Here is a 16605-nt window from a genome sequence, read left to right as displayed (position 1 = left end):
CCATTTTTCGCCCTTAAAACCAAAGAGAGAGGATAGTCCGACGAAGAGTATAAAGCTAAAAATAAAAAATAAACATCTGAAACGGTGGATTTAGAACGCGAGAGGAGGAACCTGTAAACTAGGATCAAGAAGGACAGAGAATAAAGAAACCGAGCGAAAAGCTGTAGAGATGCGTTCCAATGGCGGGAAAATAATAGTCCGGCGGGGAATTAAAATTTTTTCATTGAAAAAATCCGCACAATACTTTTTCCCCAATAAAATCGTTTAGACAGATTGAATACTGCAGAATCGATTAAAAAATGGGGGATGCTCCTCGAGTACGTGAGAGTGATTGAAAAAAATGATGAAATATGCGTGAAGGGTTAATAATTAATCAGCCGTGAGACGCAGCGGTTGAATAAAATTGGACCGATATTTTGCCGGTGGATCGTGATAGGCCTAACGGATATTCACGTGGGCTATTTCTCTCTATACAACTGGTCCTCGGGACCCAGTGCGATTTATTAGTCGAGTTAATTAATAGGCGACCCACACACTCGCTGTATGTATAATACAAGGATGACGCTGGATTTCGACGAAATTGCCGAGTTGTTTTGTATCAATTTTTTTGCAACACACTTCTTCTTCATTTCATTTGTTCGCCAATTATTTCTCGTCGACTCTGAATATGTGATATATCACATTCGGTGATTGGATTTTATTGTTCTTCCGCTAGTCAGCAATATTTTTTTGTTTATTATGTTTTTTTTTAAGATTTTGGCAATGTGGGAGGTGAAATTATAGATTTAGCTCGTGTTTTGCTATTGGTATATATCAATTAGTGGAATTGATTGCTGGATAGTTGGAAGCATTTTTTTTTCTTGAAGACAAGAAGTAGAGAATACGAATTCTTTCGTTGAGTCAGTGAGAACTTGTATTTTGAGAGATAATGGGACAAATTAGGTTGAATTCTTGCGATCATTAGTGGTAGGTTTTAATGTGATATCTCTAGATGTAATTTGAAGACTGCAGCAATTGAGGGTAAAGTCCAATGCTACATTGACACCACATTCATTTCCTTCCTTGGAGTCATCACTTTTCATGTCTTTGGGAGTGTCTTTTGGTGTTCTTGTTCCATCATTTCCGATTGCTTCTGGCTGACGTTGAGATTGACCAAGGTATTTCATAGCAATCCTTATGGTGTGAGTCACTTCCGGACTTGGACTTCGTGGGGACGGCTGCTTGACCTCGGTTTCTTCACGAATGTTGATCCTCAGATTCTCCGTAATTTCTGAGCAGATGCAGTCCTTGATAGATTCACTTGAATTAGCGATTATCACCCGAGGTGGACCTGAAATTTTATATGATATGGCCTTGAATTTTCGATTTTTTTTTTCATCCTGAATTGTAGGCAATTATTGTATTGAAATTTTAATCCTTCATTTTTTATGGGACGAGGTTTACGACGCGTCTGGAAATAGGAGAGTCAACTTTCAATTTTATATTGCCGATTTGATGGATCGGTTGGAGTGGGGAGCAGAATATGACTAGATGACAATGACCATTCATTGGTAATTTTAAGGTTTACGTATAAATAATTTTGAAATATTAGAAAATTTTTTAGTGAAAATGAACTTGCTTGGGGTATATCTCTTCACTCCAGAATCATTGGAGTTGATATTCCGCGGACATTCGGTTTGATATGAAGATTACGATTGTGATGGTACGTGTGATTACGATATGTAAGATTATCCCAAAGGGAACGGAGAGCATTCAAATTCCACCTGTGTTTGAACAAACGGTTCTGTTTTTCAGAAACGAAATTGACGAGAAATAATACATACCTTCCGCAATACTCTTCGTGCACGCTTCAAGGCTACCAAGAGTACCCTGACACTCGGCAGAATCGATAAACTGTCGTCTACTTCTCTGAATCGCCTTAGAAACACTCTGATCAGCACTCTTGACGTTCTTCCTGCCTCTCCCTGCCTTCGAGACACTCTCTATCAACTCATCCAAAATGACATCTTTCTCGGGATTCCTCGGTGATTCTGCACATCTCCAACGTGCACTTGCTTGAGAGTCCACCAGTGGAATAGGGCAATCCGGAAGTTCCAAGGAAGTTATCGTCAAATGGGCGGGTTTTTCCCTCTTTATTCGTTCCAACCAGAATCTGCAGCTACTGAAATTCGAATTAACAAACTGAGCACTGAATATCAATTCTCATTATTGCATCTGAATAGATTTGAATTTTCCATTTTTTATGTTATATCGAGTCAAAATGCATCAAGAAGTTCAAAATAGTCATTTATGCTACGAGAGCGGAAAAGTATTTTGGCAATGTATTTTATCAAAATTCGCGCCGAAGCCGCGGATTCTGATAAAATATGTTGCTAAAATACTTTTCAGACCGTGTGGCATATGTTATTTTATGTTACGAGGCCGAGTATTTTTATTTCCCAAGGGAGGTAAGTAAAAAGAAAGACGATAAGCGGCCACAGTCGCACTTTCGTGGCTCGGTTAACCCTGTCTTCGCAAGAGATTCAGCTAGATGAAAATGATTCGCTCTAGCTCTGTTGAGCCAGACAATAATTTCTCGTGAAATTTTCAAGCCGTGAAGCCATGGTTTTCTTTTTTTTTCCAAGTATAATGTGAAATATTCCTTGCCTTTGATCAGACCTTTGACTTCGTTTCTGAATGAAGTTATTAGTATTGGTAATAGATTATTTCTTGAAGGTTTCACGGTAATCAGTAAAGGGTGTTTTAAATGAGTTATCGCAAGCATACTATATGAACGAGCGATTTTTAATTCAAAGCAGTATACACCTGCAATTGTTGATAGATCGCCAAACAATTTACTTCCATATGTGTAGACATTGATATCAGTTTTTCTGTGTTCAGGTGGTAGAGTGACTTTGACTTGATTTTTTCAAAAATACAGTGAAGGGCACTAGGTCATAAGACAAATTTTGAGCCGCAGTCTAATGCTGTAAATAGGGGCGAGACTTGCCGCATGCAATCTATAATTAGCCTCATTCATTCATGCTATACTAATGAAATCAGGAGATAATTACCATAGCTATGTATATTAATATAATTTTTCATATGACCATTCGAATACCTATACTAATTAACAATCATAAATACCTAAACTATATGTAATGGATAAGCAATTCACTACTTGTTACTGTAATCCGATTTCATTCTCGAGTCTCCAACTTGAAAATTTGCACAATCGATTCGAATTATCAATTTATTTTGTACAAATAATTTCCATTGCAATTTTTCCTCATCCAGAAAATCTCGTTGAAGATTAATCGTCTCACCCTTTTCCATCCAACAATTCCTCATTACTCGAAGTTAAGACAGAAAAATCGATTACGGCAGCAGGAAAAATGGCGCAATTGTTTCAATCCAGTAGACAACAGCTTTAACCCCGTTTAAAGGATAACATTTCTCTTTTCCATTTCCGTTTCTCCTTCGACATTCAGTTTCCTCTCGTTTTCAGCGCTCCACCCTAGGAGCGTGAAAACGAGCGACAGTAAAAACGAAGGGAAACGTCTGAATTCCCAAGGAGTCCCGGTATTTCTCGATCAATTCAAGAGAGAAACGATCTCACTCCTCGTAAAATTCGCCCGTTACAATTTTTTTTTTTCTTCCTTTACTCCTTCACCACCTCCTGCACTCGTCAATATACACTTAGAGCGAAGTTAACAGTATTTTGCGATACACACAATGAGTGAACATGCGGAGACAGAGATGGAATTAAAAAAAAGTGGTCGTTGAGGATGAAACCTGAGGAATAAAACACGTATTAGTGTAGGAGATGTCAATAAAACAGCTGTTTGAAATGAAAGGGGAACAAGTGAGAACCCTGGAGATAATGGGAGTAAAACGGCGTGTTGTACATGAGCCCGTATTTTAATGCTCTGCTTTAATAATGCGATAATATTGGACTTGGGGTGATAGTGAAAATGGGGTAGATCGAGGTGGCGGCTTCATTAAGTCATCCTACAGCCGCTTGTCCTCCTCGATGGTTAAGTTTTAGTGCGTTTAATTATGGGGCTCGGGTATCGGGATGAATATAGGAGAACGTTTAAAGAGATGGTCTTTAAGTAGTTTGCTGAAAAATTGTTTGCGGGCATTTTGCTTCCGAATGGGAAGCTTTGTAATCCTTCGAATTTAACTTTGGCATTTTTCGAGTACATTATCTCATTATAACCCACAAATCAATCCGACCCAAGCGGTGAAATCCTTCAAATGGAAACACGTCCATTTTGTAGGAGAACCAAAAAATTTTTGTCGTTCCTCCCTCGAGGATTCAATTAATTTATTAATTTCTTTAATTTGTCAGTTTGTCCATGAGTCAGTCACCATCGAGTTATACCTTTGAGAGTGAGGTTCAGTGATAAATTCATTTTCGATAGATAAAAATCGATAAAAATCGACTTAAACCGTTGTATGACTTCGCTGAAATGCATTTAGAATCCCTCTTAATTGTCGACATTGTATTAAATATAATAAATTAATGTATAATAAATATTTAATTGCTAAAGGTGATTTAGAGCAAATGGAATTCAGCTAAAAGTCACAGTGTGAATTATTAAAATGATGCTGAATTTATATGCATAATTAAATACATCTAGCCTACTCGATATTTAAGTTGTCATGGGAAAAAGTAAGATGTGGCAATAAGTTTCCTTTGACCAGACCGGCAGTGTTGTAATTTATGATTGAGTCCGTGGGCGGGTTGGTTGAATAATTGCATATTAGGAGAAATTCTAGTTCTCACTTCCAGAAACTTCCCAAAAGAATGAAACAAAATTTGTAGAAATTCGGTATTTAATTTGTATGTGAGGGACTTGCCTAGATGATCCTCGCCCAGGGCGAGTCTCGGCACTTCGTGGATGACAGATATGACGTACTGGTGATGGTGACCTTGAGTCGGGGCGGTCTAGGCGTTCGCGAGATATTCGCGGATCCTCCAGTGTCAGACGCCGAATGTACAGACCCGGCACCTCCTCCACCAGGACATGTCTCCTTCGATAGGCAGCCACAGTGAAATCTTTTATTTAACCTTTTTCACAACAAAAAAATACGACAATCAGTCGTCAGGCAATAAACTTACGTGGCTGATTGCGCGCAACGCAAATCGTCGTGTCACATTCAAATTTCCCGCGTCCAATATGAACATGTGGCGGTCATATTGATAATGAGGACTCACATGTCTTCGAGATATTTCGACTACATAATGCTATGACTTGCAATATTTGGGGGTTATCGTTATTTATGCTTTGTTTATATTGCAAATGCAAAGTGTTTTAGTGTGCACTCGAGTCCGACAGGTTCTCAACAAGCTATTTTGAATTTTTATTCGCTCGTCGGGGATGGCCACCGAGGTGTATGGTATAGATTAGTTTTGGGTCATATAGGATGTCAGGTAATTGCCGCGGGGGCTGGCCCCCCTCTGTGGCCTCGGACATAAACTCTATACACATTCACATACATCATACATCCCAATGCGGCAACGTAATATTACAGGACCTACCACCGCGCCTCTACGCGTCCCAAGTCAGATATTGGCCCCTCTTTCTGGAGCAATCCACGTCATAATGGGGGTGCAAATTTTTTTATTTCTTTTTTTTATATTCTGAGTTTTAGGGTGTTATTAACACCTATGGAGTGAATATATGTGATATCAGTCGTTGGTTGAGGAAAAACGAATTTTGGAAAAGGGGGTGCTCTCATAATTCGGAAAAATAAATATTTGGTTTCGTATTTTTCCTATACTCGGTGGTCTATCATTATCTAGGAAGCGAGTATATGCGAAAAAAGCCCTTGGTCCCTGGGAAAATTCGATTAAAAAAAAAACTTTTTCCCTTCCAAAAATTCTAGATCCAAAGTGAAAAAACAATTTGCTTCCATATTTTACACGGGTCTGAAGGTTTTATTATCATCTACGACGTGAATAGAAATGAAATCACCTGCTGGTTGATAAAAAAATACAATTTTAGAAAAAACTGATTTTTCCAACAAAAATCTGTGAGCTCGACGCCCGAGGCTGATATAAATGAACTGAAAAAAATAAAACGTTTCCAGCATTAATAGGAAATTTTTTCACCCCGCGAAATCTTCATGATTAACAAACGACAAGAGGAGAAACAAAGAGAAGAATCTCTTGGCGGAATATGTTTACATTAATGCGAGATGGAGAACGGTGCGAGACCAACCAAAAAAGCATGCAAAGAGTGCAAACGCCTTAACGAGTTCTCGGCGACTGACGTTTCGCCGTCTTTCCATTTTTTTTACTTTTCGTCTCATTCCCCTTGTCCTATCCAATGTTTTATTTTTTGGTCTTTTTGTTCTGCACGCATGATCGAACGACGGAACGAGAGAAGCGTACGAAAGTACGACAAACGATGACGAGTCGAGTTGAATCGAGGAGTGGTTTGTCAATTGGAGGATAAGAAAATTATGAGTTCAGTGATTCGCAGTAGAAAATTGTCTACAAGCCTCCAAGATTCCTTTCTATTTATTCATTTTCCCTGAAGAAGTTGAAGAAAACTTGCTGGAAAATGAACTATTACATTTTGTTTGTACTTCTCCCTGAAGATGACGATATAACAAAAACGAGAAGTTGATCAGGCAGTTATAAATTTATTGTTCATAAATCACATATATTATCTGCTTTCCGTGGTTGACTTCGAAATGAAAATGAAGGGGTGGATATTATTTCCTCCGGTAGAAAAAAATAAGAATCTCCGAATGGAATCTCATTCGAAAATCTCTCGTGCCATTGTTTATGGTAAACAATTCCCACCCCAAAAATAAAAAACAAAATAAAAAAATAATCTAAAAACATGATGCTTCGTGCACACTAGAGAGAAATATCGTGATGTTATCATGGCTTCAATCTTGATTCCCCCAAGAAATAGTAACTCTCCGACAAAAATCAGCGAAAAAAGTTGAAAAAAAAAAGCCACAAACCAGAGTTGAAAGTTTTAAATGAGGGGATACGACCTCGAATTTCTCCGTAAATCCGTAAATCAGAATTCGATAGTTTTCGGCCTCGGGTGATTCGTTACGATCTCATCCTTATCCTGGAGTCTCAAAAGTGGCCATATAATTTAATTCCATATTCTACGAAAGAAACCGGGCGAAACAGTAATTGGCTAAATTGGTAATCCTGCCAATCAATCGTTAAAGTATCAAGGTTGCTCTCGGACTGGGGGTCACACACAAAGCGCTACATTTTTGTCATTTTTTTCCCTCTATCCAACAACATCCAGCGAATAAATCGAATAAATTAGCGCCAAATTATTTCCGGGAATGAAGGGGGCACCAGCTGGGGTTCACCTATATCCAATGGTTCCTTTTTCTTTTTTTTCGTTTTTTTAAAATTTTTTTATTTCTTTTCATTCCCTATTCAGTGCGCGATGTGACGCGAGAGCTCAGGTCAACCAAAAATCCGCTTACGCAACCGATTTGTCTCGTGAGCCCCCAGCAATGTTTTTGGGTGGTGGTTTTTGCCTTTGTTTCGCTCCACGCCAGAGGCTTAATAGACTTTAATTTATTTAATCTGGTCCGACAGCACCAGACCAACAGTAAACTATCCTCGCAACTTATGGGACTCGGCGTTTTTTCAGTTCCACAAGTTTTCGACAAAAACCTTATGGTAAATTTTGACTTAAATATTTATCGGTACTTCTTACATGAAATGTTTTGCTCTGAATATGTATCTTGTCTCAGTGATTTTATAGGAACAGCTGCGTCACGAGTCACGTCTAAACACGGACTGGCGTGCAGGGCAACCCTCGCGGCCAAAGCGCACCCCCAAACCGACATTATCGAATCCTGTACAACTCGCACAAACTATGTATAATGTAGCACGTGACGCAATCTGAATATTGCACCTAGTATCCATAAATCTTGAGGATAAACACTGTCATGCGCGAGAACGTTCATAAAATATTGCTTATCCTTTCATTCGTGACTCCTCACGAATTTTTCTTCCAATTGATTTATTTACCCGTTTTGTTTTTTCTTCCTTGACAATCTGAGAAAGCTCTAAAAGATGATAGATCTCCATATGCCAATTCAGCTTCTCGCCAAGTTCCAACCTATTCTCCACAAACTGATGCGCAAGCCAAATATCAAATTCTTGTTTCAAGCACGGAGAAAATCCTTCTCACCGTTCCGAACTTCCAAAATTGAATTCCAAAATTCAGAACGTTTCAAGAAGCTGGAATAAAAAATAAAGCATCATCCTCAAGTAATTATTGACGACGAAATTCTGAAATTGATTTTTGGAAACGATTGTAAATTTCTTTGACCACTCAGACATCCTAGGAGCAAAAATTCCTTGTCACGAAATCCTGTGCGCGTGTCAGCGGTCATTACCTGGAATCTATCGCATATAGACGACGAAGCACACGAGAGTGAATTTGCCAACTGAATTGTCAAAATAATGATAATAATTATCGCAGTCGCGTCTCGATGTCAGGAGACTTTCGTGTCCACAAATGCCACTGCAAGTTTTTTGCACTCAGTAATTGGAGAGTTGAACATCAAGTTTTTGAAAAAAGAAAAGAAAAAACAATTCACATCAATTTCAAGCGATTCGAAATACGGGGATAAGCACAGAATGCGCCCAAGGCAGCATAATTTCGCATAACAATACAATAATTACTTTAAATTTCATGCGGAAATGAGTTGCAGTTATTACTAAAACGAAACCTGTCTGACTCGTTACTTGTAAAATTATGATAGACGAGGTAGATCAATATGCTGAGATTTGGAACAGAGAAAAGTGGCGGCTTTGGTGCGATAATTGCCAGTTTCATATCGTGTTATAACTTTTCTTTCTCTTTAGCCATCAACTTCTAGGCATGATGCTCACATATTCGTTTATTCCGAGTTGTGAGACGCCGAGCCTGGCACGGATCTAACCGACCTAATCAGTGTATTTCTACAGCATATGCTAGTCAGGATAACGAGAAAATTTAAGAAAATGAGCAGAATTCAGGTTCCCCCTCGTGTCGGCAATGAACTCTCCAAGAAAAACCCGCCACTAACAATTCAAGTAAAAAATTTCAATTTGTATAATTCTTCTTTCATTTTAAACTTTAATATTATTTTTCAAATTAGTTCAGTAACTATACACGTTACGTCAATCATGACAGAAAAATTATATAGGAATGTATTAATTTCATTAGGGAAACGGTAAATTGGTTCAAGTCGAAAAAAGTAAATTTTACAAGAGAGCCGTAAAACTGTCGACCTTTATATCGAATCGAATCGAAACTCTCGAAAGTTGAAGCCGAAAATCTGTCACACTCATCTCTCATTGCTCATTCATTGGTCACGATTTATACTCATTTCCACTCATACTTTGCCCATTGTGAATTAAATTCATACATGCATTGATACGAATCATTATCCAAGATCTTCCTTAATGTGGAGATGACGTGAGTCTGGCTGTCAGCAAATTCTTCAGATCGCCTCATGCTTTTTCCCAGATTATTTCATTATGTCCACCTCTGCGGAAACATACCAATGTATTAAATGAAAAGGGGCGCGTGCGTTCCAAGGAACGCCCGTATGCGCATCAGACATTCCATATGACACGTATCCGAAATTAAAGTTTGGACTTACGTGATGCTGAGTGATCAGGCATCTATCATCTCCATAAGATACCACCGATTTGTCTCAGGATCCTGATCGCCAGCCTGTCATCCGCAGGAATGATTGAAATGAAAATTCATTGAGGACACGCATGTAGTTTATGACGCAAGCGTATTGGACACGCACTCGAATGAGGGCTGGACTCTCTAGGCACACCCCTGTGTGGAAATATATCAGTATATATATATTTAATATGTTCTTTCTTCGAACGGGCTTATTGTGTTTATGAAGTGGAGAGAGCTGGGGACATTGGGGTGCTAAGCTTCATTGGTGTTATCCGTGTGTAGATCACATTTGTCGACATGATTGATTCGATATTGCTCATATTTACTGAAACGTTCAATTTGTCTCAGTGAAAGATTAACTCTAATCTTTACTGAATCGATGGCAATATCTCTTATTCCATGATTGGTCCATTATCCATTTGTCCTGGGATCTTATTCAGCGGATTCCATTCCTAATTCGAAAATCATAGACATCAAAATCAGGGGCGTCGTAGAAAATCAGAGCCATTGATTTATAATTAATCCCCTATAAATATTCATAAGACAAAAAATGTTTTATCTTGGTCACTGAAATCGCTCGATAATCGCTCATTGCTTGTAGTTCTTTGCACTTGATGGAATCCTTTTTCAGAATGTGATATGATGAAATGAATCACCCACTATTAAAAAAAAATCAATTAGTCCATAAAAAAGAAATTTCCAACGAGAATCGAGATGACTAGGCGTTTTGCTTTGATCTCGAGAGCAATCGTCGAATCAAGAGGAAGGGTGACTCCAAGAGCTAACTACTACAAAGAAAGCCAAAGAGAGACCAGTGATTCCGCCCTTCAACGTCCAAGCCTTCGTGAGCCACATACAGATCATTCTACCTCGAATTGGCTCATTGAATTTTAAAATCTTGAGAACGTGGGGTGAGTGGAAACGGACGCTCCGTTCGATTCACGTGGCCCAATCTTCATGGCCCCTCAAAACTTTTCCAACTGAGAAAGACTTGAAAAAAAAAAGTATCAGGAAAGAACTATAGATCGTCCTGAATAGCACTGACGCAGGACCTAGGGAGAATAAAAGTTTTTTCTCTACATAGTACCAGAATCTTTCATTCTCGTGATCACTAGCAGTAAAAAAAATTCGTATCACTCAGCCGGTTCCGAAAAAATTGCTGTAATTTTATGTAGTATTGTGGACAAATGAAAATAGCAATATTTTGATAGGATTGCACAAATTTTTTAATTGAATTTGAACAGAAGGATAAAAATCCGCCCCAGCAGTCATGAAAATCACAAACGGGGACAAGAACGAATAAACTATGGGATATCTTTATGGTGATGCGACCCGGATAATCCCACGACCTTTGGCGAAACTACCAACTCTTTATGCCATCCTTCATTTTCTTCTTTTCTTTCGAGAAAAAACGCAGGAACCAAGCAAAAAATCTTGGAGATCTAAATTTTATGGCAAGATGATATCGTTCCAGTCAGGCGTGGATGTACCTCGTAAAACTATCCGGTTCTCTCGGAAATTTGTAATTTCATTTATGATCAATGGGAAGCAGAAGAGTATGAAGAATGTCAAAAGTTAAAAATAGCCTGACTGTATATTTATGGAAAAAGCCAATTCCTAAGAACGCATTTGTTATTTATTGTAATATTCTTGCCCCATTTCTTTTTTTTCTCAGTAGAAAATTCTTCTGTGTCTTTACCCCACTGAGTATAAACGATCGGTTTTAATTACTCAAAAATTAATTAATACCAACAGAATTATCTTTCGATAATTTTCATGGTCTCTGATAGTCCTTCACCTACGCGAGGTATCAGATGTAGACGAAAATGATCTCCGACTTTATTTGGCCAGATGGCAATAATACCAATAACTACGTCTGTTTTGTTCCGATTTTATGGATTCATAGAAGTAGTTACATCAAATTTATCAGACACAAAAATATTGTGTGTTCAAGTGTACATATTATCATACCGAATTTTTTACCTTGAATTACTTTTTACTTTGGTTTCAACTGAGAAACTTTGTATCTTGCACATTTCATTGGCTCGATAATTGCTGCGCAGTTATTACGACGACTTATACGGCTATATAGAAGCGGAGCGATCGCTGTAACAGTACAATAGTTTCTAGAGTTGAACACGAAGTAGTTGGAATATTTCAAGTACTATTCGATCATGAGAAAATTAATATATGTCGTCTCAGCTGTAATTCTCTCATTGCAACCCGTAAGTTCATTCATATTTTTAATTTCTGTTATTATCGATTGTATTAACTCCATTCAATAAATGAATAATTGAATGATATCTTGCTGGTTACAGATGTGTTATTCAATCAAGGTTGCTTTTCCAAAGAATATCGTTAGCGAAAGAGCAACCGCTTGTATGTTTGGGCCTTTTCAAGATAATGTCCTGAAATGCTTGATCGCCCATGGAAAATTCACAGCATGCATTCTGCAAGAACTAGATTGGGTGAGAAAATCATACGGCATATCAATTAAATCATATGTAAAAATCATATTTACTATGCGATTATAGTTCGACGTTAAAAGTGGAAAACTCAATAGAACGGCGATACTTGATTCAGTGTACCTGCATGTGAAAAATCAAAATCTTTTCGACCGTGTGAATGACCTTGTCGAAGAGTGTGTAACTACAGGTAAATATGTTGTAGAAATATTTCAACATGCTCATTATTACAGGCGTATCTCAAATTCTTGACAATATTTACTAGCAAATAGCCAAAACGCCGACCAAAACGGAATAGGCGAAGAATTCGTTATGTGCTTGGATGGAAAAAATGCTTTTGCAGATCTTTTTCCCAAGGTATTCTGCAAGAGAAAAGATGGCGATCAACCAATAGAAAAAGTAAGTGAAAACTTCACTAGTGATGCGAAAAAACGGCCAAATAAATGGATTCAAGTTCCGAAACATACGTAGTCACATTTTTGTAACGAACTAGAAGGGCCAAGTTTTTATTCTAAACTATTTCGAACAAATTAATGAAATGAAAAATGAAAAATGAAATGAAACTTTCGAGTAAGAATTAAGAGGAAAGGTAAGAAGAAAAACAATGATTTAATATTTCAAGATATTCATTAATTAATTTGCACAAATTCATAATGGAGAAATGACAATAAGTTTATCGAGTCTCCTGTAAATTTTACTTTTTTCGACATAAACTGTATTGACTCTTCGCTACTGATACGATATATCATTTACTTCTGTTGATACAAACTCACTTACAGCATATTCCGGAAGATACTTCTGCTCCCGCTTTAAGGAAACAAATTCTTGAATGCGTCTTCGCATCAATGAACAATATGTCCAACATATCATGTGCGTCGACTTCTGAGATGCTGTTCTCAAATCGATGAGATATAAAAAAAAACTCCATCTTCGTTGGTTTTTCTTATTATTATATTATTATATGCTTATTTTAATGTGAATGTATGGTTATTCAAAAATAAAAAGCAAAAATTAATCGCACCATTAATCATTTTTCAATAATCCATGAAGCAAGCTCCAGTGATATCTATTTATACTGAACCCAAAGGTTTTCCCTGAAAATTCCAAGGAAGGGAAACTCCCAGCCGTATGGCATGCCATGGGTTACAGAAGAGGGGTTATATAGAATCACCCCTCCTAAATAAAGCCTATGGCTTTGACGTTTATATCTGCAAGAAATGTATCGATATACCCGAGTGAATCTCCGAAGGGTTGGCATTCGGATATATGGGTTAACGACCCTTAAACATATTTATCGTTGGGGTAGGCTTCCCACCCCCACAATTGCTTACCCCAATTTTTGTTAGTCATGGGGTGCAGCATTTCTAATTCGCTGTAACTTCCCTATTTCTTGTTGATCCTTAAGGTACACTGTGCTGGAAATTCCACCCGAAATCGCTGCTCATCCCGTCCATTTTTTACCTATCCCTGTTTAGAATGTCACTTTACTGTTACATACCCTCAAATTTTATCGCCTGCTAAATTAAAAACGTGTCAGAAAATTGTGAATTGCACGAGATTGAAAAACGAGACTAGAGGTGCAAGGAAATTTTATAATACGATTGAGTGTTTCGCTGATAATTGTTTTTTTTTTGCTCCCGACTGATTCACTCCAGATTGGCAGATCGAAATCACTGATAGAGTGCACGTGTACTACATGGCTTATGGGATTTCTGACGGGACGAAGCTACAAGTGGTTGATATATTATGAGAGTGATAATATTTTGATGAAAGTCTTCGAGAAGTCGAAGAAATAAAAAGGAAGACTTCACAAATTAGAGCTTATGGTCCTATTGATCGGTGTGATGTTGGTCTACAGTAAATTCATGATGGAGCGCATCAATTTAATGGATCATGAGAAAGGGAAACGTTCCCACGGCATTTGATTCACGCGATTTCGATGCTCAAACAATTAGAGGGATTATACCTCATGTAGGAATATGTGTATTTTACCCTCACCGCAATCCCAGATTTGTTACAGCGAGGCATTTCCGGCAATTGCCACGAATTGGAGCAAGTCATGCGAACATTTAGCGCTCACCCTTTAACACTGGTATTGGGGTGTAGGACGTCTCACCCCCTGCATTTTTTTTTAAACATCAACTTGTGCTAATTATGAAAAACGAAGACTGAGCTAATCTCACGAATGAATTTTCGAAGGAATTTAATGGTTGATGCGGTGGGAAAATTCTGGTTGGGTCGAGGGATGAAGTCAAACCATCTAGAGTCCTCCTCAATTATTGTTACATCGTAAGCGTTTTAAGAGGATGCACAAGAACTCTAAAAAATCATCATCATTGAAATATTCAAAGTCCAGTGAAAATGGTGGCGCTCTCTGACGAGCTAGTGGTCAATCGATATAACGTTTGAGGGTGAGTGGAAGGTGGACGTTAGGGGAGGGTTAGATGTATTTTCGAGATGGGGGATTAGGGTGCGGTGACGTGGAGGCCAGCACAATCGTCGGGAGGAGAGCCGGGACGGACGAATGGTTAAGGGAGTGGAGTGAAAAAAAGATGAGAATACAGAGGGAAAAAAGAAGGAGGAAAAAGTGAAAGAAGGGGAGATGAGGCAAGGGGTGAGAAGGTCGATGCAGCAATACTGGACCCACGGTCCACTCTCACTTGCCTTTGGTTCGTTCGGGGGAGAATAAGCAAGGCAGGGTGATACGATGAAGGAGAGGAAGGAATGGTTGGAGGCCCCCAACCCTGGAGAAAGATGAAAGTGAGATCGAGATAGGGCGCGGACCCTGTTGCCAATGTGGAAGAGGGAATGAGATGGTTTTCGGAGGGAGTGATACTGAAGGAGGTGAAATCTAAGGGGTGAGGAATACAGGGGAAAGAGTGAGGGCTTGAACGAGAGCGAGAGTAAGATCGCCCTGGGTTCAGCCAAGGGGTGATATGCCAAAGGGTTCTCCTTGCTGGGAGAAAGTGAACAGTGGTTCTCAACTATTTCACCAATTTTCATGATATCATACACTTTGCAAATTTAACGCTATCAACTCTTCGGCTATTCCTTAATCCTCAAACATCAATCAATTTTCCCTAATTGAATATAAGCCTATGAAAATTGATAGGTTAACTCATCGTGTTACTTTCATGCCAACCAATATTTTTCATCACGCACATCAGCGAAATGCATGTTTGAAGTTATTAATGACCCCTCAACTACGTCAGTAGGTAATTGCTCTGAGATGTATAGTCATGTGCAGGTGCAACGCGCAATTATTCTGTTCGCGCCAGACATGCAAATATCAGTACATCGCAATCGGTGGTAAGCGCACAATCCCGTCATAACTTTCGTGATATCACCCCTTCACCCGGCATTCATGTGTTTACAATATACTTCATAAATTTCAAACTCATTAATTGTCAGAAGAATGTATTCGTGATAATGGAATATGAATGAACCGTCAAGCCTCACCATAAATTCACAAAAAAAAAATCGTTCGTCCACTCAAATTATAATCCCGAGTGCTTGATTTAAATATATTTGTCGTGAAGCTTTTCTATTTTTAAAATGAAAAAAACGCTAAGGAAAAGTTGACTCCATCTCCGAGATCTTATTGCTCATTCAATATCCATCAGGCAAGAAAAACATACAAAACGAACGGCTGGAGATGAAAAAAAAGGGAAGACCCTATTAGAGCTTGCGACGACTGAAAAGTGAAATACTCTTCGAGGTATCTTAAATACACGCACCGGGTCAAAGGAGCCCGGGTGGATCCTCTTTAAGGAAGAAACTTCTTCCCCCGGATCTTTCAAGGGAATCTCTCGTGTATAGTTGAGACGTTCCTCCTACTCGACCTCGGAGGTTTCCCGTGGAAGGTTAATCGATTCTCAGTTACCTTGAAATTTGCTGGTCGAAAGAATAGACTAAAAAAGCCAAATCCCTATGAAAAAAATTAAACGATTCATCTAGACGGATTGCAATCAAAAATGGGTGTTCGCAGTGTTAAAAAACTTGACAAATGAATTCAATGATTGCTGGAAAGGAATTCCCATTTTCGTCATTAATCCAGACATTGTAGAAATGTTATTGGAAAAAAATTAAGGAACCTCTCATCAACCCCAGGAATTTTTGATCGGAGCATCTCCGATATTTTAACCCTAGGATCCATCCACCAAATAAGATATAACTGTGCTCAAACGTTGTAGGTGTTCATCCACCCTTCTTTCTCCTCAACTTCAACCCCTAAAAAGGGGAAATTGACCGGTCCAGGGGTTCCCAACTCTCTCCATAATCCCTCAGTATTCAAATCTGATGATTTTCGCTATAAAATGGAAGACCATGCGCGAATTGAATAGAACTTATAATGTGCACCTGTAAAAATGGGCAGAGCCGGAAGATTACCCTCAAAGTAACAAAACCATCCTCTTCAATTACGACAATGACTACATAACTGCTTTTATCGCTATGTCAACACATTTATTTTA

The 16605-nt window shown here is 38.5% G+C and overlaps 2 protein-coding genes across 2 annotated transcripts; one reads left to right on the top strand and one right to left on the bottom strand.

The window, feature by feature from the left end:
- Nucleotides 1-938: 938 nt before the first annotated feature.
- Nucleotides 939-3183, bottom strand: LOC105270992 (uncharacterized). The gene is made up of 3 exons (XM_011312262.1): nt 3161-3183; nt 1824-2161; nt 939-1330 (listed from the first exon to the last, which is right to left on the bottom strand). Exons 1-3 carry the CDS (start codon nt 3181-3183, stop codon nt 939-941), a joined length of 753 nt encoding a protein of 250 aa, XP_011310564.1.
- Nucleotides 3184-12014: 8831 nt separating this feature from the next.
- Nucleotides 12015-13050, top strand: LOC105270949 (uncharacterized). Its single transcript, XM_011312198.1, has 4 exons — nt 12015-12136; nt 12203-12323; nt 12399-12532; nt 12913-13050. The coding sequence occupies exons 1-4, from the start codon at nt 12050-12052 to the stop codon at nt 13039-13041; spliced, it is 471 nt and encodes a 156-aa protein (XP_011310500.1). The 5' UTR covers nt 12015-12049; the 3' UTR covers nt 13042-13050.
- The last annotated feature ends 3555 nt before the right edge of the window (nt 13051-16605 follow it).

Source organism: Fopius arisanus, unplaced genomic scaffold, assembly GCF_000806365.1.
Source record: "Fopius arisanus strain USDA-PBARC FA_bdor unplaced genomic scaffold, ASM80636v1 scaffold00098, whole genome shotgun sequence".
NCBI classification, from domain to species: Eukaryota; Metazoa; Arthropoda; class Insecta; order Hymenoptera; family Braconidae; genus Fopius; species Fopius arisanus.
The sequence above is the reverse complement of the archived record's forward strand: the minus strand, read 5'-3'. Positions and strand labels throughout refer to the sequence as shown.